Source organism: Oryctolagus cuniculus, chromosome 18 (genome assembly GCF_051225735.1).
Source record: "Oryctolagus cuniculus isolate XC-2025 breed Fujian yellow rabbit chromosome 18, ASM5122573v1, whole genome shotgun sequence".
Lineage (NCBI taxonomy): Eukaryota > Metazoa > Chordata > Mammalia > Lagomorpha > Leporidae > Oryctolagus > Oryctolagus cuniculus.
In genome coordinates this window covers 52006066-52028991 of record NC_142884.1, presented here as the reverse complement: position 1 = coordinate 52028991, position 22926 = coordinate 52006066, and the positions used below count along the sequence as shown (strand labels likewise).

Here is a 22926-nt window from a genome sequence, read left to right as displayed (position 1 = left end):
GGTAGACTAGAAGTGAAAGTTCCCTTAAGGAAAGCCAAGCAAGATAAGGCTGGGGGGGAGCGTGGGAGACTACATTCCCCTGCATGCACTGCTCTTCCTACAGCGCCGCAGGTGACGGGAGGCAACGCATACTTTTGCGACCGCAAAGGGGTGAGGCGCGGGACTACAACTCCCAGGATTCAAAGCGTCCCAACCTGGCTCGCTTTCTGCCTGCTGGCGTTCCCCTCCAAAAGGACCCGAGGGGAGGGGAATGTTTCCACTGGGCATCCCCACAGTGTGCTGGACCGTGACATTTCGAAAGAGGAAGGAAAGTGAAGAAGGAAAGTTGAGGAAGGCCGTCGCACTCCGACTCGAACTAGTTCCCGCGCAGGGTGGTGAGGAGTTATGCTTCCCCCTGATTTTTTGTTTCTCGGAGGCAATCGCTGGCCCCCATTGGTTGAAGACTTCGAGGGCAGGTGGGAAGTCCGGGAAGCCCCGAATCGAAGTTATCAGCCTCTCCCCATTGGCCCTCGCCTGGAGCGCAGGCGCGAGGGCTCCGACTCGGGTCCCTCGGGGCTGGTGAGCGGCAATTGGCCAAAGACCGCGAAGTAAGGGTCTTGATTGGTAGTTGCTAGCAGGAGCCTGGTTTCTTCCTTGACTTCTGCAAGTGATAGTTTGTGATTGGTTTGAATCCGCGGGTCCCTGACGGTGATTGGCCGGGAACGGCGAGCGGGCTGAGGTCATTGGCTGATGCGGGGGCCCTCCCTCCTCGGGCGGGCAGCGAATGATGAAATGGGAACGGGGAGGGGAAAGGCCGCGACGTGAGCGCGCGACCTCCGGCGCCATTTTGTAGAGAAACAAGCGGAGTTAACCGAAGAGGGGGTCGAGGAGAGCCGGAGTCGGGGACCCAGGAGTTTCCTGTGTCCAGCGCCACCGGAACCGCCTGAGGTGAGGCGGGCTGGGGTCAGAGGCTGGAGTAGGCTGGTGGTGTCAGCCTGGGAGCGCGAGTGCCGGGGTGGGGAGAAGGGAACGGGGGTGGACCTGGGGCTACAGGGAGCGTTTCCCGGAGCTCCGGGGAGTAAGAGGCAGCCGGGACAGGGAAGTGGGGCGAGGCGGGAGTGGACGGACTCTTTCCCCACGGCCCGCGGAGGCTCCGGGCGCCGAGGAGAAGGCGTTGGCGCGAAGGCTTTTGGAAGCGCACAGGTTCGGTGCGGGGTGAGACCCGGGGTGGCCCCCGGCCGGGGCCTGGCGGCGCAGTGGGTGGCAGCTGGGGCCCCTGGGCCTGGCTTCGCGCGGGCTGCACCCTCCTCAAACTCCGCGAGCTCCTCAACTGCTCCTTTCTCTTCGGGCTCCCGGCAGGGTGCAGCGAGCTTCGGTCCCCGAGGCCTAGCTCCTCGGGCCAGGCAGCCGGATTCCGAGTTGTTAGGGCTCCCGGGTGGCTCCAGGGCGCCGGGGCTGCCGCGCTGCCCCCTCCTCCGCCCCCAGCACGTTGTCAAACCCCCCGTGTTTCGGGTGTCTGCCGGTGGGAGGGGCGGGCGGGAGCGAGCACTTCCTCATTCTCGCCACAGGTTTTTGTTCCACTCGCGCGCCGCGGCGCTTACGGTTGCTGCGGGGCCGGCCCCCCACCCGCTCGGGCCGGTGTCTGCCTCAGCGGCGGTTCTGCTCGCCCGGGCGGGGGTCCCCCTGGTGAGCCGAGCGCTTGGAGGCCTCGCGGCTGCCGAGAGACGAGCTGCCCGGGTTCTGGGTGTTACTTGAGGCCAAACCCAAACACCCCTTCCCCGTATCACTCTCGTCTGCAGAACCGCCGGGAGTGTACTGTGTAGTAGGTTAGCGAAGAAAGTGCTTGTTGGCTGTGAGCTTTGGAAAGCGTTGCGTTTAAAGTGTATGAGAAGTAAACTTCTCGCCTCAAGTCACCCGACCCCACGTCACATTTCTTGGGACTGCAGTAAAAAAGTCTTTTCCTTGAAAACTGAGTACTTAATTTTGCTGTTGCTCTATTCTATTGCCTGTGGCTACTTGTGGATTTTTTTTTAAGTGAATGATAAAAATGCTGTCAACAATTTTGAGTATTTCCCTCATGACAGCTCTTTGGAAAGGAATAGAGAGCTACATGGATTAAAAAAACAAAACGGGAATGGGTGAGTAAAACACCAGGAAGTAGGTCAAACAGAGGCAGACCAAATTTATTTTTTGCAGCGGTACACTGGGATTTACTTATGATCTGTGTTCCTGGTTGGCATTCTTACCCTTCCAAAGGTTGGCAGCACAGTATTTTAGTTATTACTGGGGTATATGGTAACAGTTTAAATAATTGTGTTTTAGGACACTGGAAATTGTTACCTTGTCTAAGGAGAAAATGGGGGTGATGATACATAAAAGCTGGCTGTGCCGCATGTGGATAGAACTGGACCCTTCAACAAGTGTGTGTCCCGAGTCCTTTAGCTAGAGTCAAGGCAACCAGACCTGACCACTGGTAACTGAAACGACTTTCATACCAAAGTTTTAGTGCAGGGTTTTGTGGCGTTATGGTTAAACAGAACTGAAATGTTCTCCTTGCTTCCTTCCTCACTTGATGGGAACCTTGGCTTAGTTTTTTTTAAAATCTCTTTTGAATATTTAGTGGGGCTTAAGCCTGGTCTCTGGCATGGTTCTTGTCGAAGCAGAGTACTGTGATATCCCCCTTATATTAGGTTAAAACATTAAAAAACTGAGGACAGAAAAGGAAATGCCAGCTCTTTAAGAATATGGTTTAGGCCCGCGCCGCGGCTCACTAGGCTAATCCTCCGCCTTGCGGCGCCTGTACACCGGGTTCTAGTCCCCGTCGGTGCGCCGGATTCTGTCCCGGTTGCCCCTCTTCCAGGCCAGCTATCTTGCTGTGGCCCAGGGAGTGCAGTGGAGGATGGCCCAAGTGCTTGGGCCCTGCACCCCATGGGACACCAGTATAAGTACCTGGCTCCCGGCTTCGGATCAGCGCGGTGCGCCGGTCGCAGCGTGCTGGCCGCGGCGGCCATTGGAGGGTGAACCAACGGCAAAGGAAGATCTTTCTTTCTCTCTCTCACTATCCACTCTGCCTGTCAAAGAAAAAAAAATATGGTTTAGAGCCTAATCTCAAATTATCCTTGCATGTACTTTATTTTATTTTTAATTTTTGGACAGGCAGAGTGGACAGTGAGACAGAGAGAAAGGTCTTCCTTTTCTGTTGGTTCACCTCCCAATGGCCGCTGCGGCCAGCGTGCTGCGGCCAGAGCACCGTGCTTATCCGAAGCTGGGAGCCAGGTACTTATTCTGGTCTCCCATGGGGTGCAGGGCCCAAGCACCTGGGCCATCCTCCACTGCACTCCCTGGCCACAGCAGAGAGCTGGCCTGGAAGGGGGGCAACCGGGACAGAATCCGGCGCCCCAACCAGGACTAGAACCTGGTGTGCTGGTGCTGCAAGGCGGAGGATTAGCCTAGTGAGCCGTGGCGCCGGCCTGTACTTTTTCTAAGTATGTTTTTTATTAGATTCTGATCTAGTTATGACAAGCGCTTTTTTTTTTTTTTTTTTTAAGGTTTATATATTTGGAAGGCAGGGTGACAGAGAGATTGAGGATCTCCCATTTACTGGTTCCCTCTCCAAATGGCCTTAATGTCTGGAGGTGGACCATTTTGAAGCCAGGAACCCCAAATTCCATCTGGGTCTCCAACTTAGGTGGCAGGGCCCCAAGCACTTGGGCCGTCATCCTCTGGCTTTCCCAAGTACATTAGGCAGCTGGGTCGGAAGTGGGGACTGTTGCTCCAGTAAGGGGTACTGGCATTGCAAGCAGCAACTTAACCCACTGCATCACGGCAGATTGCATTTTAACAAGCCTAAATTCATTTATTTCATTCTGTGTGGTAATGCAAATCTTTGGTACTTAATGCCGCAAAAGGAAGTTTGTCCGTAATACTTCTAATTGAATACTCTCAAATTTTAAGATTAATTTTTTGGGAAATGCTTGTTATGCTTATATTAACAAAAATATTGGCCAGTGAATTTATTTTTAAAGATATATTTATCATGGGGTGGTGCAGTAGGTTAATCCTCCGCCTGCGGAGCAGCCGGAACTCGAACCAGAGACCACATGGGATGTCAGCACCTCAGGCAGCAGCTTTACATGCTATTTCACAGTGCCAGGCCCCCTACAGTAGTTTTTTTTTTTTTTTTTAAGATTTACTTGTTTGTTTGCAAGTTAGTGTTGGGGCTGGCGCTGTAGCGCAGTGGGTTAATGCCTTGGCCTGAAGCGCCAGCATCCCATTTGAGCTCTGGTTCTTGTCCCGGCTGCTCCTCTTCCGATCCAGCTCTCTGTTATGGCAAAGCAGTGGGAGATGGCCCAAGTCCTTGGGCTCCTGTCCTAACATGGGAGACCCCGAAGAAGCTCCTGGCTTCGGCGCAGCTCCGACCATTGCGGCCATCTGGGGAGTGAACCAGCAGATTGGAGACCTCTCTCTCTGTCTCTACCTCTCTGTAACTTTGTCTTTCAAATAAATAAAAGTAAATCTTTAAAAAAATATTAGTGTTACAGAGAGGCAGAAGCAGAGAGAGGTCTTCCATCTGCTGGTTTACTCCCCAAATGGCCTCAGTGGTCGGAGCTGTGATGACCTAGAGTCAGGAGCTGCTTCTGGGTCTCCCACGGGGGTGGATGGGTCCAAGGACTTGGGCCATCTTCTGCTTTCCCAGGCCATGGCAGAGAGCTGGATGGGAAGTGGAGCAGTCGGGACTAGAACTGGCACCCATATGGAATGCCAGTACATCAGGTGGTGGCTTTACCGTCTAAGACACAGTGCTGGCTTCTTAAAATAGTTGCACAGAGAGAGGAGGAGAGGCAGAGAGAGAGAGCTGCGCTGATCAGGAGCCAGGAGCTTTTTCTGGGTTTCCCATGTGGGTACAGGGGCCCAAGGACTTGGGGCATCTTCTGCTTTCCCAGAGCTTTCTAGAGCTGAAGGCCATAGCAGAGAGCTGGATCGGAAGTAGAGCAGTTGGGACTCGAACCAGTGCCCATATGGGATGCCGGCACTGCATGTGGTGGCTTAACCTGCTATGCCACAGTGCTGGCCCCACAGTAGCTTTCAAAATGTACGTTTTACTCGTAAATTTGCAAAAATGTAGCAAAGCAAATAAGTTGATCATTGGAAAACATTGTTTGAGAAGTTGTAATTAGAGCTGTAAACTTAATCTGAAACAGTGAGATTTGAAAAAATTGCAAGCCTTCAGAGTGTAGAGTGCAGATTTAAGAAATGTGTTTCTGGTGCCTGCATCGTGGCACAGAGGGTTAAGGGGGTGTTGTTGGTTTGCATCTCTACTGCTCCACTTCTTTTTTTAAAAAAGATATTTATTATGTATTTGAATGTCAGCTACAGAGAGGGACAGACAGATCTTTCACCAACTGGTTCACTCCCAAGATGGCCGCAATGGCCCAGGCTGAAGCCAGGAACCAGGAACTCAATCTTCATTTCTCACATGGGTGCAGGGACCTAAACACTTGTACCAGCTTCTACTTGTCCCAGGCCATTAGCAGGGAGCTGGATCAGAACAGGTGCCCATATGGGATACTGGCATACCAGGTGGCAGCTTTACCCCCTAAGCTATATCACCCAGATCTGGCTAATGTGCTTGGAAGGCAGCAGAGATTGATGCCCCAAGTTCTTGGGTCTGCGACACATATGTGGGAGATGGGGATGGAATTCTGGGCTCCTGGCGTCAGACTGAACCAGACCTGACTGTTGTGGCCACTTGAGTTGCTCTGCCTTTTAAGTAAATAAATACAGTTCTAAAAGGAAAATAAATATATTTCAGTCTTTAATTCTGGAAGGTTCAGCATAAATCTCTAGAATGTATGCCTTGGTTAGTTTTATTACAGTTGTTAGAAGAAAATTTCTAAAATGCTAAATGAGATGCTGAACTGTGTAGGAGAGGGTGTGTGTGAGGTAGTGGACTGATGAAATACATTGAGAGACACTATCCTAATGTTCTTAAGCTTCATATTTAGAGCTCACCATTTTCCCTTTTTAGATGATTAGTTTGGGAGATTTTCACCTCGGGTTTATAGCGTCTAACCTTTGTTTTTAAATGTTTTTAATTTTTAAAGAGATTTATTTATTGAAAGAGTTATACAGAGGAGAAGCAGAGAGAGAGAGAAAGGTGTCTTACATCTGCTGGTTCACTCCCCAGTTGGCCGCAACTGCTGGAGCTGCGCCGATCCGAAGCCAGGAGCCAGGAGCTTCTTCTGGGTCTCCCAAGTGGATGCAAGGACCCAAGGAATAGGGCCATCTTCAGCTTTCCCAAGCCATAGCAGACAGCTGGATTGGAAGTGGAACAGCTGGGACTTGAACCAGTGCCCATATGGGATGCTGGCACTGCATGCAGTGGTTTTACCTAATCTGCCACAGCATGTGCCCCAAAAGTTTTTAATTTTCTAGAGCAGTGTTTCACACTCAAATTAAGCTGAAGGTACAGAGATTTCCTACATACCCCTACTTCTGCACTAGCTAGCATTCCTTATTATCACCATGCCTCACCAGAGTGGTAAATTTGTTACAATTGGTGAGCCCTCCACACATCATCATATCCTGAAATCCATAGTTTAGGATTCTTTTCCTTTTGGTGTTGTATACGCTTTGGGTTTGGACAAAGTATAGTGGGTAGTATAACCTAACAAGAATAGTTATCCTTTTATCTTTTTTGCAGTAGTTTCCTAAATGATTGTTATTATCTTTTCCCTGTCATTTGGTTATTGAATTTCTTTATTATGTAAATACTATACATACTCATAAATATATTCTAATTGTACAAGATTCTAGAAATATAGTTAATTCTTTTTTTTTTTTTTTTTAATTTGAAAGCTTGGCCGGTGCCACGGCTTACTAGGCTAATCCTCCGCCTGCGGTGCTGGCACCCCGGGTGCTGGATTCTGTCCTGGTTGCTCCTCTTCCAGTCCAGCTCTCTGCTGTGGCCCGGGAGGGCAGCAGAGGATGGCCCAGGTCCTTGGGCCCTGCACCCGTGTGGAGACCAGGAGGAAGCACCTGGCTTCTGGCTTTGGACCGGCGCAGTGCACCGGACGCAATGCGCCGGCAGAAGTGACCACTTGGGGGGTGAACCAACGGAAAAAGGAAGACCTTTCTCGCTCTCTCTCACTAACTCTGCCTGTAAAAAAAAAAAAAAAAAACTACACAGAGAGAGGTCTTCCATTCGCTGGCTCACTCCCAAGTGGCCTCAGAGGGCGGAGCTGTGCTGATATAGAGTCGGGAGCTTCTTCTGGGTCTCCCATGTGGGTGCAGGGGCCCAAGGATTTGGACCATCTTCCACTGCTTCCCTGACCACAGCAGAGAGCCAGATCAGATGTGGAGCAGCTGGAACTCAAACTAGTGCTGCAGGCGGTGGCTTTACCCGCTGTGCCACAGCTCCAGCCCTTACAATTAATTTTTGACTGTCAGGTTACTTCCCAAGTCGTTGCTTTGAAAATATTCGGCTGTTTAAAAGTCCTCCTAATATCTTGCCTAGAGCTATGTGTTAATTCCCTCTCTGCCTTTGGCAATATAATTCTGTTTTGTGTCAAAACTATACATATCTTTGCCCCTTTTATCTGGACTGTCCATCATTCCAGTACATACTTAAATGAACTGTCTGAAGTTGTTTTATTTGAAAGAGAAATATATTCATCTGCTGGTTTACTTCCCAGATGGCTGTTGTTTTCAGACTGAAGCCAGAAGCAAGGAACTCTGTGGTTCTCCCACATGGGTGGTAGGGCCCAGATATTCTGACCATCTTCCTAGGTATGTTAGCTGGATTTCAACTGAAGCAGCTGGGCCTTTTTTTTTTTTTTTTTAAAGATTTATTTTATTTATTTGAAAGAGTTGCAGAGAAAGGTCAAGCCAGAGAGAGGTCTTCCATCTGTTGGTTCGCTTCCTAATGACCGTAACAGCCAGAGCTGAGCTGAAGCCAGGAGCCAGGAGCTTCTTCCAGGTCTCCCACATGGGTGCAGGGGCCCAAGGACTTGGGCCAATTTCTGCTGCTTTCCCAGGCCATAGCAGGAGCTGGATTGGAAGTGGAGCGACTGGGGCTTGAACTGTGCCCACATGGGATGTTGGCACTGCATGAGGTGGCTTTACCCGCTATTCCTTAGCGCTGGCCCTGCAGCTAAGGCTTGAACAGCACTTCAGGATTGGATGCATGCATTGTAAGCTGTGGTTTAAGTTGCTGCCTTATAAAGTTGGCTCTTAGTAGTTTTTGCTTTCCTCTCTCTCTTTTTTTTTTAAGATTTATTTTTTTGAGGGGCCAGTACCTCACTAGGTTAATCCTTCGCCTGCAGCGCTGTCATCCAATATGGATGCTGGGTTCTAGTCCCGGTTGCTTCTCTTCCAGTCTGGCTCTCTGCTGTGGCCTGGGAAGGCAGTGGAAGATGGCTCAAGTGCTTGGGCACCTGCCACCTGCATAGGAGACCAGGAAGAAGCTCCTGGCTCCTGGCTTTGGATCGATGTAGCTCTGGCCGTAGTGGTCATTTCGGAGGGTGAACCAACGGAAGGAAGACCTTTCTCTCTCTCTTTTTCACTAACTCTGTCAAATTAAAAAAAAAAAAAAAAAGATCCTGCCATTGGATCAGCGCGGTGCGCCGGCTGCAGCCCGACGGCCGCGGCAGCCATTGGAGGGTGAACCAACGGCAAAGGAAGACCTTTCTCTCTGTCTATCTCCCTCACTATCCACTCTGCCTGACCAAAAAAAAAAAAAAAAAAAAAGTATGGGGCTGGTGCTGTGGCGTAATGGGTAAAGCTGCTGCCTACAGTGCCGTCATCCTATATGGGCGTTGGTTCGAGTCCCGGCTGCTTCACTTCCAAACCAGCTCTCTGGTATGGCCTGGGAAAGCAGAAGATGGCTCAAGACTCTGGGCCCCTGTACCTGCGTGGGAGACCCGGAAGAAGCTCCTGGCTTTGGATTGGTACAGCTCTGGCTATTGCGTCCAATCGGGGAGTGAACCAGCCGATGGAAGACCTCTTTCTCTCTGCCTCTCCTTTCTTTCTGTGTAATTCTGCCTTTCAAATAAATAAATAAATAAATAAATTTTTATTTAAAAGAAGATAATATGCAGGCTACAGTCATCTATAGATTGTGGTGTGGGGAGATATTTCGGTTTCACCTACGTGGCAGTTGGTAGGCTTCAAATACTGGAGAGACTAAAGTTCATTGCCATATTCTACCTTCTCCATTCGGTTTCTCAAAACATGACAGCTTTCTTCCTTCCCAAAGCACAGGCTCTGAGGTGAACAAACGAAGCAAGACAAATCACTCTAATTCTTGTGATTTAATCTTTTTTTTTTTTTTTTAAGATTTATTTTATTTGACAGGCAGAGTGTAGAGTTAGAGAGAGACAGAGAGCGAGGTCTTCCATCTGCTGGTTCACTCCCCAGATGGCAACAATGGCCGGAGCTGCGCTGATCCGAAGCCAGGAGCCAGTAGCTTCTTTGGGTCTCTCACACGGGTGCAGGGACCCAAGCACTTGGGCCATTTTCCGCTGCTTTCCCAGGCTGGATGTAGCGGAGAGCAGGATCGGAAGTGGAGCAGCCGGGTCTTGAACCAGTACCCATTTGGAATGCTGGCGCTTCAGGCCAGGGTGTTAACCTGCTGGGTCACAGTGCTGTCCCGTGATTTAATCTTGAAAAATGACTTTTCTTTTGTGGAAGTCTCGCTCACACTTCAGGAGAGGGGAATATGTGACAGTGTAAATCTTAGGCAGAGATCACTAGAGGCTGTTTGGGAGGCTGCTTACTAAAATGGACATTTCTCAAATATTTGTCCTTGGGTTCTTGCGGATACTGTTCCTCCTAGGTTTCATTATTTTTCAGAAGACTTGTTTGATTTCTGAGACTATTTTTCTTCCTAATTTCCTTACCTAACTTTGTCTGAAGCCTGGAGCTTCTTCTGGGTCTCCCACATGGGTGCAAGGGCCCAAGGATCTGGGCCACTCTCCACTGCTTTCCCAGGCCACAGCAGAGAGCTGGATCGGAAGTGGAGCAGCCATGCCTCGCCCTGGAACCCATAGGGGATGCCGGCACCTCAGGCCAGGGCGGTAACACGCTGTGCCACAGTGCCGGCCCCCAACCTTGTATGCCTTTCTAAGGACAGCACTCTGGTCATCTCTTAACTCTTCTTTGAGTAAGATGAATAGCATCCACTGATTGCTTAGACAATTTTTGGAATACACAAAACTTCACTGACCTAATTTTGTTGAAAGTTAATGTTTTATTTTGACAGAAAATTAAAGTTTTTTTCCTTCCTTCCTTTGACTTTTCAGGTAGTGTGTTTCTAAGTAACTCTACATGTAAGGATATATATGCAACCTAATTACGCGAACCATCACTATTAAATAACTTGCATTTTCCTCTTTAATAGCATTTATCTTGTAAAAATAATTTGTAGTCTTTTTTTTTTTTTTTTTTTTTTTTTTTTGACGGGCAGAGTGGATAGTGAGAGAGAGAGACAGAGAGAAAGGTCTTCCTTTTGCCGTTGGTTCACCCTCCAATGGCCACCACGGCTGGCACGCTGTGGCCGGTGCACCGCACTGATCCGAAGGCAGGAGCCAGGTGCTTCTGGTCTCCCATGGGGTGCAGGGCCCAAGTACTTGGGCCATCCTCCACTGCACTCCCTGGCCACAGCAGAGAGCTGGCCTGGAAGAGGGGCAACCGGGACAGAATCCGGCACCCCGACCGGGACTAGAACCTGGTGTTCCGGCACCGCAAGGTGGAGGATTAGCCTATTGAGCCGCGGCGCTGGCCAATTTGTAGTCTTAATGATTACACAGTCCATTTTATGATTTACTTAGTGTTCTGATGGATACGTAGTGTTTTCAGTTACCTTTTTTTTTAATTCTCAGTGGATTCATCTTCTTTAATTCTCTTATGGATTCATCTTCTCTCTCTCTCTCTTTTTTTTTTAAAGATTTATTTATTTATTTATTTGAGAGCAAGAGTTATAGAGAGGGACAGACAGATCTTCCAATCTGCTGGTTCATTCCCCAGATGGCCATAATGGGTGGAACTGGGCCAATCTAAAGCCAGGAGCCAGGAGCCGGGAGCTTCTTCCGTGTCTCCCACTTGGATACAGGTCCCAAGTGCCATCTTCCACTGCTTTCCCAGGCACATTCGTTGGAAGCTGAATCTGAAGTGGAGCAGCTGGGACTCACTGATACCCATATGGGATGCCAGCACCACAGGCAGAGGCTTTACCTACTATGCCGCAGCGCTTGCCCCAGTTACACTTCTAAAAAATACATAGAAGTGGTCATTTCCTGGATGAAAATGGTGTGAATTAAAGATGATTTGTTGGCCAGCACTGTGGCGCAGCAGGTTAAAGCCCTAGCCTGAAGTGCCGGCATCCCATATGGGCGCTGGTTCGAGACCCAGCTGCTCCACTTCCGATCCAGCTCTTGCTATGGCCTTGGAAAGCAGTGGAAGATGGCCCAAGTGCTTGGGCACCTACACCCGCATGGGAGACCCGGAAGAAGCTCTTGGCACCTGGCTTTGGACCCGCGGAGCTCCTGCCGTTGCGGCCAGTTGTGGAGCAACCACCGGATGGAAGACCTCTATACCTCTGTAGCTCTCTGCCTCTCCTCTCTCTGTGTAACTGACTTTCTTTCTTTCTTTTTCTTTTTCTTTTTTTTTTTTTTGACAGGCAGAGTGGACAGTGAGAGAGACAGAGAGAAAGGTCTTCCTTTTGCCGTTGGTTCACCCTCCAACGGCCAGCGCGGCCAGCGCGCTGTGGCCGGCGCACCGCGCTGATCCGATGGCAGGAGCCAGGTACTTATCCTGGTCTCCCATGGGGTGCAGGGCCCAAGCACCTGGGCCATCCTCCACTGCACTCCCTGGCTACAGCAGAGGGCTGGCCTGGAAGAGGGGCAACCGGGACAGAATCCGGCGCCCTGATCGGGACTAGAACCCGGTGTGCCAGCGCCGCTAGGCGGAGGATTAGCCTAGTGAGCCGTGGCGCCGGCCTGTGTAACTGACTTTCAAGTGGATAAATAAATCTTTTAAAATAAAATGATTCTTGAGTGTTCTCAGCAGCAGTATGAAGATTTAGAGACCTAAAATGCTTACGTTAACTCTTGGAGATAATGATATCAGGAATTGATATTCAAACAATTATTTAGGCTCCTACAAAATGATTTTGAAGCTGTACTACAGGATTCTGTTTTAAAATTTTACCTCTATCCAGTGTCTTCAAATTTTTATTATTTTTGGGGCCAGCATTGTGGCATAGCAAGTTAAGCCACAATCTGTAATGCTGGTAATCCTATACAGGCACCCATTTGTGTCCCAGCTGCTCCACTTCCAGTCCAGCTCTCTGCTAATGTGCCAGGGAAAGCAGCAGAAGATGGCCCAAGTGCTTAGGTCCCTGCCACCTGTGCGGGAGACATGAATGAAGCTCCTTGCTTTGACTTGGCTTTTGCAGCCATTTGGAGAGTGAGCCAGCAGATGGAACATCTCTGTCCATCTCTCTGTAATTTTGCCTTTCAAATAAAATAAATAAAACCTTCCCCAAACCCCCCAAATTTTTCTGTTTACTTGGGGCCAATATTTGGTGCAGTAGATACAGATACCTTTCAGGATACCTGCATCTTATTGGAGTGCCTGGGATTGAACCCCAGTCCCAGCTGTCCTCCCAGTTGTAGCTTCCTTCTGCGCTTTGGGAGGTAGCAGGTGATCGCTCGGGAACTTTGTGCCTGTCCTGCATGTGGAATACCTGTATTACGTTCCAGGCTCCTTACTTTGACCTGGCCTGTCCTGTCCCCAGCTGTTGACAGTGAACCAGCAGGTGGAAGATACACCTTTTTATCTTTCTGCCTTTCAGATAAAATAAAACAAATTAAAATTTAAAATATTTTTTCTAAAGATTCCTTTATTTATGTGAAAGTTGGAGTTAGCAAGGGAGGGAGGGAGGAAGAGAAGGCAGGGAAGGAGGGAGGGAGAATCTCCCCAACTGCTGGTTCACTCCCCAGATGAATGCAATGGCCAGGTCAAAGCCAGAAGCCAGGGTCTCACATGGGTGGTAGGGGCCTAAGTACTTAGGCTGTCTTGCTGCTTTTCCCAGACCATTAGCAGGGAGCTGAATCAGAAGTGGAGCTGCCAGGACACAAACCAGTGCCTATATGGAACGCCAGAATGGCAGGCAGTAGCTTTACCTGCTGTGTCACAGTAGTGGCCTCAAAAAATAGTCTGCTGAGCCGGCGCCGTGGCTCAATAGGCTAATCCTCCACCTTGCGGCGCCGGCACACTGGGTTCTAGTCCCGGTCAGGGCGCCGGATTCTGTCCCGGTTGCCCCTCTTCCAGGCCAGCTCTCTGCTATGGCCAGGGAGTGCAGTGGAGGATGGCCCAGGTGCTTGGGCCCTGCACCCCATGGGAGACCAGGAAAAGCACCTGGATCCTGGCTCCTGCCATCGGATCAGCGCGGTGCGCCGGCTGCAGCGGCGGCCATTGGAGGGTGAACCAACGGCAAAAGGAAGACCTTTCTCTCTGTCTCTCTCTCACACTGTCCACTCTGCCTGTCAAAAAAAAAAAAAAAAGAAAAAAAAATAGTCTGCTTACTAATCACAAGTTGAATTAGCTGTCATTATTAAGTTGGGATAATAGTATTTTCCTCAGAAGTTACTGGGATTACATAAACTAACATGTTTAGTAATTAGAACAATTGTACTTAGTGTTTATTGTGCTGGCATAAATTATCCTATTATATACACAGTAATTATAACTAAGATAGTAATAATTGAACCAACATTTTAGATGGATTTGTTAGAATCAATGTACCGTCATTATAATATCTGCCTTTTATAGTTATTTTTTAAAGTTTTTTTTTTTTTTTTAAAGATTATTTGAAAGGCAGAGTTAGAGAAGGAGAGACAGAGTGAAATCTTTCATCCAATGTTATCTGCTGCTTCACTCCCTAAATGGCTGCAACAACTGGGGATGGGCCAGGCTGAAGCCAGGAGGTTCTTCCAGGTCTTCCACATGGGTGCAAGAGACCAAGGACGTGGGCCATCCTCCCACTGCTTTCCTAGGTGAATTAGCAGGGAGCTGGATCGGAAGTGGAGAAGCTGGGACTTGAACTGTGCCCATATGGGATGCTGGCACTCCAGACAGCAGCTTTACCAGCTATGCCACCGTGCCAACCCCAGTAAAAAGTTTTAATTTTTTTTTTCAAAGTTAGACTATGGGCTGGTATTGTGACATTGTAGCTTTTTTGGATGCAACTGAAACAAGACAAGAGTCCTAGTTATTCTTGTCAGGAGCCCACCTCTCAGTCGCTGTTGCCATTATCTTGGACAGTCCATCTCATTTTCGTCTGCCTGAGTATATTCTGTAGCACATGGTAAATAAGATTTCTCCATCAGCTCATCAGCAACTTCTTCATCCCCTCTCTCTCCCCTCCCCTGATTTATTTATTTGAAAGGGAGACTGACAGAAAAGGAGGTAAAGGGGGCATTAGGTGATGTGATGTGGAGAAGAGGGGGGCAGGGATGTGGGGAGTGGGTGTTGGAGTTATGCATAAGATAGTAATGGTGGTCTTCAAAGAGAAGGTGATTTGAGTAAAGACTTGGTGAGACAGTTAACTGTTGGTAGCTGTAGGAAGAATATTTTAGGCTAAGGTAACTCTTGGTACAGAGGGAGTATGTTTGAGAAGCAGCAGGGAGAGAGAACTGAAAAAGGGAGACAAGAGGAAGCCTGAAGAATATCAGTGGTTAGATTTAATAAAACTGTTCCTAGGCCACTGAAAGGGCTCAATGTGTTACAGTGTTGCAATGTATACACATTCTGCAAATTAGAGCATCAATACTGGTGCTTAAGATGCAGTCTAGACTTAAGTGGAAGGTTTTGGACATAGGGTGACATGAGTTGTATGTGTGTGTATTTAAAGACTGATTTATTTATTTGAAAGAGTTACAGAGAGAAGGGGAATCGGAGAGATCTTCGATTTTCTGGTTCTCTGCCCAGATGGTCACAGTGGCCAGGTCTGGGCCAGGAACTTCATTGGCATCTCCCATGTGGGTGGCAGGGGCAAAGTACTTGGGCCATCTTCAGCAGCTTTTCCCACACCATTATCAGAGATCTGCATTGGAAGTGGAACAGCCAGTACTTGAATTGGTGGCCATATGGGAGGCTGGCATTGCAGGAAGTGGCTTTACCTACTATGCCACAACACTGGCCCCAAGTTTTTTATATTTGAAAAGTGTTTTTCTGTTATGTTGAAAATAGACTGTAGGAAGTGAGGGTAGCAAAAGAGACCATTCTGGTCTGAAGGCTAGCATAGTAATTCAGGTGTCTTTTTTTTTTTTTTTTTAAGATTTTATTTATTTGAGAGGTAGAGTTACAGACAATGAGAGGGAGAAACAGAGGAAGGTCTTCCATCCACTGGTTCACTCTCCAATGGCCACAGCGTCGGAGCTGCGCTGATCCGAAGCCAGGAGCCAGGAGCCAGGTGCTTCTTCCTGGTCTCCCACGCAGGTGCAGGGCCCAAGGACTTGGGCCATATTCTGCTTTCCCAGGCCACAGCAGGGAGCTGGATTGGAAGAGGAGCAGCCGGGACTAGAACTGGTGCCCATATGGGATGCCGGTGCCACAGGAGAAGGATTAATCTACTGTGCCACAGCGCTGGCCCCAATCCAAGTGTCTCTCTAAGATTACCATAGATTGAAGTGGTGAGAATTGGTTGGATTCCAGTTACATAGCTAGAGCTAAGAGGAATTTCTGACAGATTGGTTATGAGGAATGTGAATAGTCCAAGATTTTGGCTGGAGTAAATTATGGGTAGATAAATCATCAGCTCTGGGGATGGCTTTGCATGCCTGTAGCATCATTGAAGTGGAATAAAATTAGAAGCTTATTTTTGAACATGCTGAGTTCAAGATACTGAGTAGGAAATCATATGATACAAATTGGGATACTATAGGAGAGATTTGGGGTGGTAGAACTTTGAGAGTTACTAGTATAGATGTTGCTTTTTTCTTTTAAAGATTTAATTGAAAGGCAGAATGATAAGGGAGAGATGAGATTTCCATTTACTGGTTTACTCCCCTAAATGCCTGCCACAGCTGGATCTGGGCCAGGCGACAGGAACCTAAAGTACTTGCGCCATCTCCTGGCTTCTCTGGTGCATTAGCAGGAAGCTGGATTGGAAATGAGGTTGCTGGGAGTGAAGTCTGTACTTTGATAAGGAATGCAAGCATCCTAAGCAGTGGCGTACATATCTGCTGTGCCACAGTGTCTGTCCCAAAATTTTGCAAACTTTCAATTGGCACATAAAACTGGTACATATTTATGGGTAACATGTGATACTCTGAGAGGTGTGCACATTGCATAATGTCCAGTCAAGGTAAACATGTCTATCTCTTCACATATTAAACATTTCCTTATGGTAAAAAATTGAGCATACATTTTTTTGTTGAGAAATGTATAGCAAGTTAGTCACCCTACCGTGTAGTAGAACATCCAAACTTTTTCACTGTGTTTTTATTATAACTTTGTACTTGTCAGTCTGTTCCCAGCTGTCCCATTCCCCTTCTGTCCTCAGCCTCTGGCAGCCACCATCTCTGAGATCAGTTTTTGATTGCATACGTGAGATCATGTGGTATTTGTCTTTCTGTACTTGGTTTATTTTACTTAATAATTTCCAATTTCATCTGTGTTGCAGTTGGCAAGATTTCATCCATTTTAATGGCTGAATAGTATTCCACTGTGTATTTTATACCACATTTTAAAATATTTTCTTTATTCATCAGTTGATAGACACTTAGGTTGTTTCCATTAAAATAAAGTGGGGGTGGTGCAGAGCTGTGGCATAGTAGGCTAAGCCTCCTCCTGCAGTGCCACATTCCATATGGATGCCAGTTCGTGTCCCAGCTGGTCCTCCTTTTTCTATCCAGCTCTCTGCTTATGACCTGAGCAGCAGTGGAAGATGGCCCAAGTGCTTGGCCCTCTGAAACCCATGTGGGAGACCCAGAAGAAGCTCCTAGCTTTTGGCTTCGGATTGGCTCAACTCCAGCCGTTGTGGCAATGTGGGGAGTGAACCTTCGATGGAAGACCCTCTCCCTCCCCCCTTTCCTCCTCCCCCTCCCCCTCCAGCTTAGGAACTCCATTTGGAATAGCAGGGACCAAGTACTTGGGTTGTTTTTCCTGCTATTCGGATATGGGATGCAGGCTTCCCAAGAAGCATCTTATCTGCCGGACCATAATACACATCCATGTTTCCATTTCTTGGCTATTGTGAATAGTTTGTAATAAACATGGAACTGCAAATGTTAGCACCTTCAGAGTGTCACCTTTATATATAGCCAGTGTTGGGATTGCTGGATCATGTGATAGGTTGAGTTTTAGTTGAGGGACTTTTAAGTTTTTTCTACAATGGCTGTACTAATTCACATTCCCACATTCAGAGGTTCTCTTCTCTCCATATCCTTATCAGCATTTACCTTTTGTCTTGATAATAGCAAATCTAAGTGGCTATTTGTGGTTTTGGTTCACTTATAATTTATTTAAAAAAAAATTTTTTTTTTGACAGGCAGAGTGGACAGTGAAAGAGACAGAGAGAAAATATTAAAAAAAAATTTTTTTAAAAGATGTATTTGAAAGGCAGGGTTAGAGGGAGGGAGGGAGATAGGTAGGTAGGTAGGTAGGTGGAAAGAGAGATCTTCCCATCCCTTGGTTAACTTCCCAAATGGCTGCAACTGCTGGTTATGGGCCAGGCTGAAGCCAGGAGTTTTTTCCAGGTCTCCCACATGAGTGCAGGGGCCCAAGCACTTGGGCCATCCTTTGCTGCTTTCCCGGGTGTATTATCAAGGAGATGGATTGGAAATGGAGCAGTTAGGACTCCCAGCACCCATACAGGATGCTGGCACTGCAGAAAGCAGCTTAACCTGCTGCGCCATAGTGCTGGCCCCTAATTTATTTTTACTGCCTTTTTTCCTTCTTTTTTTACTATGATAAAGGATACTCAAATTTCTTTTTCAATTTCCTTTGAGTTCTTGAGTCAGTAATATTTTAAGGGACAGTGTTTTTTTTGTGTGTTTTTTTTTTTTTTTTTTTTTTAGATTTATTTTTATTTATCTGAAAGGCAGAGTTACAGAGGGAGGCAGAGACAGAGAGGTCTTTTAACTCCCCAAATCGCTATAACGGCCAGAGCTGATCTGATCTGAAGTCTCTTTAAAAACTATTTATTTATTTGAAAGGCAGAGTTACAGAGAGGCTGTCTCTGAAATCCACTGGTACACGCCCCAAAGTAGTAACATTGAGGCCGTAACAGTGAGAACTGGCCCAGGCTGAATCCAGGAGCTTGGAACTCCATCCAGGTCTCCCGTGTGGGTGCAGGGCCAGTGCTTGGGCCATCCTCTGCTGCTTTCCCAGTCGATACCAGGGGACTGGTGCAACTGGGACATAAACCCCAAATGCCCCACAAACCCAGCAAATGCCCAGTGCCCATATGAGATACCAGCATAGCTGGTGGCATCTTAACTGACTGCAGCATGACACTAGCTCCTGTAATTTATATTTTCACAATATGTATTTTCCTGTAAAACATTTTAAAATCCATATGTAATTTTTCTATAATATACATTTCCTATGAAATTTAAAAAATTGTAGTCTTTGTCTAGTGTTGAGAAACTGTCAGAAGGTCTAAACACCCTTCCTAATGGGCTTTTAAAAAAAACCATAGGTTTATTTATTTGAAAGAATGATAGAGGGAAAGAGATCTATCCACTGTCCACTCCCCAAATGCTAGCAATAATTTGGGCTGGGCCAGGCTGAAGCCAGAAGCCAGAAATTCCATTCCTGACTGAATGTTAGGAACCTAAATATTTGGGGCCATTAATCTCTGCTTTCCACTTGGCGTTAGTGTGAGAAGCTGGTTTGGAAGCAGAGGTGGGACTCGAACCCATGCACTCCCATATGAGATACAGATATCCTATGCACCAGTTTATCCAGCTCTACTGAATTATTTCTTCTTCTTCTTCTTTTTTTTTTTTTTTTTGGACAGGCAGAGTGGACAGTGAGAGAGACAGAGAGAAAGGTCTTCCTTCCTTTTTCCGTTGGTTCACCCCCCCAATGGCCGCTTCAACTGGTGCGCTGCGGCCAGCTCAGCATGCCGATCCAAAGCCAGGAGCCAGGTGCCTCTCCTGGTCTCCCATGCGGGTACAGGGCCCAAGCACCTGGGCCATCCTCCACTGCACTCCTGGGCCACAGCAGAGAGCTGGACTGGAAGAGGAGCAACACAGACAGAATCTGGTGCCCCGACCGGGACTAGAACCCAGGGTGCTGGCGCCGCAGGCAGAGAATTAGCCTACTGAGAGTGGTGCCAGCTTTTCTTCATATTTTTAAAAAATTTTTAGAAGTTTTTAAGTATTTCATCTATTTGAAAGATAGAGTGACAGTGACAGTGACAGAGACAGAGAGAGAGAAAGAGATGTCTTCTATCTGTTGTTTTTCTCCTCAAATGGCCATAAAGCCAGGACTGGGCCAAGTGGAAGCCAAGAGCCTGGAACTCCATTTGTATCTTCCACATGGATGCTAGGGGTGTAGGCACTTGAGCCATCATCCACCGCCTGCCAGGATGCTTTAGCAAGAATCCAAGCTGAGTAGCAGGAACTACAGTACTCTGATTAGCAGCACCTTAATCCACTGCTCCATAATGCCTGCCCCCCCCCCCCCCCCGAGTTGTTAGAGATGGGCTTTTGTACATTTGTCTTTTTGTTATAAACATGGTACTCTGGACCTCAGTTAGAGATAAGTTGTTAACTATCTTGTCGTTTTAGCTTTGGTGGTTTGAGCTACCCTTTTTGAAAACTCCTAAAAAAGTTTCAGCAATGCAGGAAAGAGTCTTGCTTCTGGAATTCTTAGTGGCCTTAAAATCAACCATTCAGGCCGCCGCAAGCGGCTCACTTGGCTAATCCTCTGCCAGCGGTGCCAGCACCCCGGGTTCTAGTCCTGGTTGGGGCACCAGATTCTGTCCCGGTTGCTCCTCTTCCAATCTAGCTCTCTGCTGTGGTCCGGGAAAGCAGTGGAGGATGGCACAAGTCCTTGGGCCCTGCACCCGCATGGGGGACCAGGAGGAAGCACCTGGCTCCCTGGCTTTGGATTGGCGCAGTGTGCCAGTTGCAGCGTACCAGCCGTAGCGGCCATTTGGGGGGTGAACCAATGGAAAAAAAAGAAGACTTTTCTCTTTGTCTCTCTCTCACTGTCTAACTCTACCTGCCCCCCCCCCCCAGATCATTCAGATACCCAAAATATATCATTAGGCACAATTTCTAGACCAAACTGATAGTGAAGCAGTAACCTAAGGAGTTAATGAATAGATAGGTAGTAAATAGCTTGGAAAATATAAGGCAGATATTCCTTTCCAGAAATCCTTTCCTTAATTAAGTGCTTTCAAAGGGTATAGTTATCATTTTGAACTCTAAAAAAATACTTCTAGTTGTCTTGTTAAAAATGAAAAGTTAACCTGTTTAACTTTGAAACTTGGCATGATTTATCTTGATTGAGATCTCTTATTTTAAAAATATTTTTAGCAGCATTTTGGATGTGAAATCAAATGAAGATTATTTAACTTCCTCTTTGCCTAATTTAAAATGTATTTTTTTTTTTTTTTAATCAGGTGCCATGTTTCATAACAGAGTAAGACTCCTGGTAAAGAAGAACTGAGGATATTGTACAGACGCCAGATATAGCCTAATTACAAAGAAAGCATTAACCTGCCTCTGAGGTGACTAAAGGGGAATAATGGTGATTTTGCGCCGGGCTCGGCCGCCTGCTTCCGCCCCAACCAGCAATGAATCTTGACTCGCTCTCGCTGGCCTTGTCTCAAATCAGCTACCTGGTGGACAATTTAACCAAGAAAAACTACCGAGCCAGCCAGCAGGAAATACAGCACGTAAGTAAACTAGTTAAAGTTACTGTTTAAGAAATGAGTGAGTATGCAGTGGAAAGAAAGCTGGAAACTTAATTGGGTAGGTGTCATGAGAGTTAATTAACAAGCACTGCTGTCTCTCTAGCCCCTGGCTACCACTAATCTACCTTCTGCTTTTGTGGATTTGCCTGTTCTTGACATTTTATATTAATGGAGTCATACCATATATGGTCTTTTGTATCTGCCCTCTTTCACTTAACCTAATTTTAAGAATATTTATTTATCTTGAAAGAGTTGTAGAGAGGGAGAGACAGGGATCTTTCATCTGCTAGTTCACTCTGCAGGTAACTGCTGAGCCAGACCAAAGCCAGGAGCTTCATCTGTGTCTCACGTGGTTGGCAGGAACCCAAATACTTGAGCCATCTCCACTCCTTTTCCCAGGCCATTAGTAGTAGGGAGCTGGCTTGGAAGTAGAACAGCTGGGACATGAACTGGTGCCCATGTGGAATGCTGGCATTGCAGGTGGTGGCTTAACCCACTATGCCATGACGCTGGCCCCCACCCAACCTAATGTTTGTAAGGTTCATCCATGTTGTAGCATGTGTCAGTATTTCATTTTTATTGCTACATACTTTATCTGTTTATCAATTAGTATTTAAGTTTTCTTTCCTTTTTTTTTTTTTTTTTAAAGATTTTATTTATTTGAGAGGTGGAGCTACAGAAAGGGAGGGAGAGATGGAGAGAAAGGTCTTCCATCCACTGGTTCACTCCCCACAACAGCCAGAAATGAGCCGATCTGAAGCAAAGAGCTTCTTCTATGTCTCCCATGTGGGTGCAGGGGCTCAAGCACTTGGGCCATCTTCCACTGCTTTCCCAGGCCATAAGCAGAAAGCTGGATCAGAAGAGGAGCAGCCGGGACATGAACCAGTGCCCATATGGGATGCGAGTGCTGCAGGCAGAGGCTTAGCCTACTGTGCCAAAGTGCTGCCCCCCCTCCCTTTTTTTAATAAAAATTGCTACTATCAAAATTTGATTATAAGGTTTTGTGTGTTTGCTTTTAATTCTGGTGATTATTTACCTAAGAATGGTAGCTCTGTAACATTTTGAGTAACTGAGGGACTTTTCTTCTGCACTGCATGATTTCTCATTTTCAGGAGCTGTGTTTGAGTTTTAGTTTGTCCTCATCCTTATTAACACTTTCCTTTTTGTTTTTAACCATGCTAATGTATATGAAGTGGTGTCTTCTTAGTCTTGATTTATTGCTGATGTGCTGAACATTTTTTTCTTGAGTTTGTTTGCATATTTTTGGAGAAACACTATTTGAATCTTTGGCCCCCAATTTTTTTTTTCCTTTCTTAAAGATTTACTTATTTATTTGAAAGGTAGAGATACAGTGAAACAAGGAGAGAAAGAGAAAGAAAGAAAGAGAAAAAGAAAGAAAGATATTTTCCATCTACTGGTTCACTCCCCAAATGGCCTCAATGGCCAGGAGCTTCTTCTCGGTCTCTCATGTGGTTGCAGGGACCCAAGGACTTGCGCTATCTTCTGTTGCTTTCCCAGGCGCATTAGCAGATAGCTGGATTGGGAAGTGGAGCAGCCAGGAATTGAACCTGCGTCCAAATGGAATGCTGGCACTGCAGGTGGATGCATAGGCTTCAATGCCACAGTGCCAGCCCTGGCCCCAAGTCTTTTAAAATGAGTATTTTTGCATGTAGGTTTGACTTGTGGAACATATATTCAGTGTTTATGGAAATTAAACAGTATACTTTGATATACCAGTTAGTGTTTATATCTCTTCCTCATATTTAAGTCAAGTGGATCATACGTTAAGCCTAAAAAATAGATGATCTCATAGAAATTCAAAATATAATGGTTACTAGAGACTGGGATTAGGGGGAAGGTGGGACTGGGGAAAGGTTGAGTGACATACTAGGTTATAGGTAGATATGAGTAAGGAGTTTTGGGGTTCTGTTTCACAATGGTATGACTATAGATTATATAAATATACTGTTTATTTCTCTACTAAATCCTAGAACATAAGATTTTGGATATAT

General features: G+C 46.9%; 1 protein-coding gene across 11 annotated transcripts in view; it reads left to right on the top strand.

Annotated features, from left to right (window-relative positions):
• Positions 1-244: 244 nt before the first annotated feature.
• The window catches only part of CNOT1 (CCR4-NOT transcription complex subunit 1), an 89359-nt gene continuing 66677 nt past the window's right edge, over positions 245-22926 (top strand). For 10 of the 11 annotated variants that reach the window (XR_016225012.1, XR_016225011.1, XM_070061972.2 and 7 more), the window contains exons 1-2: positions 759-927; positions 20621-20896. Coding sequence is in view for 9 of the 11 variants with exons in the window: in XM_070061972.2 (XP_069918073.1) it covers positions 20795-20896 (102 nt within the window). In the remaining 2 variants the exon portion in view is untranslated. Of the gene's footprint in view, positions 375-758; positions 928-20620; positions 20897-22926 lie in introns of those variants that run through there. The other variant, XM_051846836.3, reaches the window with a different exon arrangement.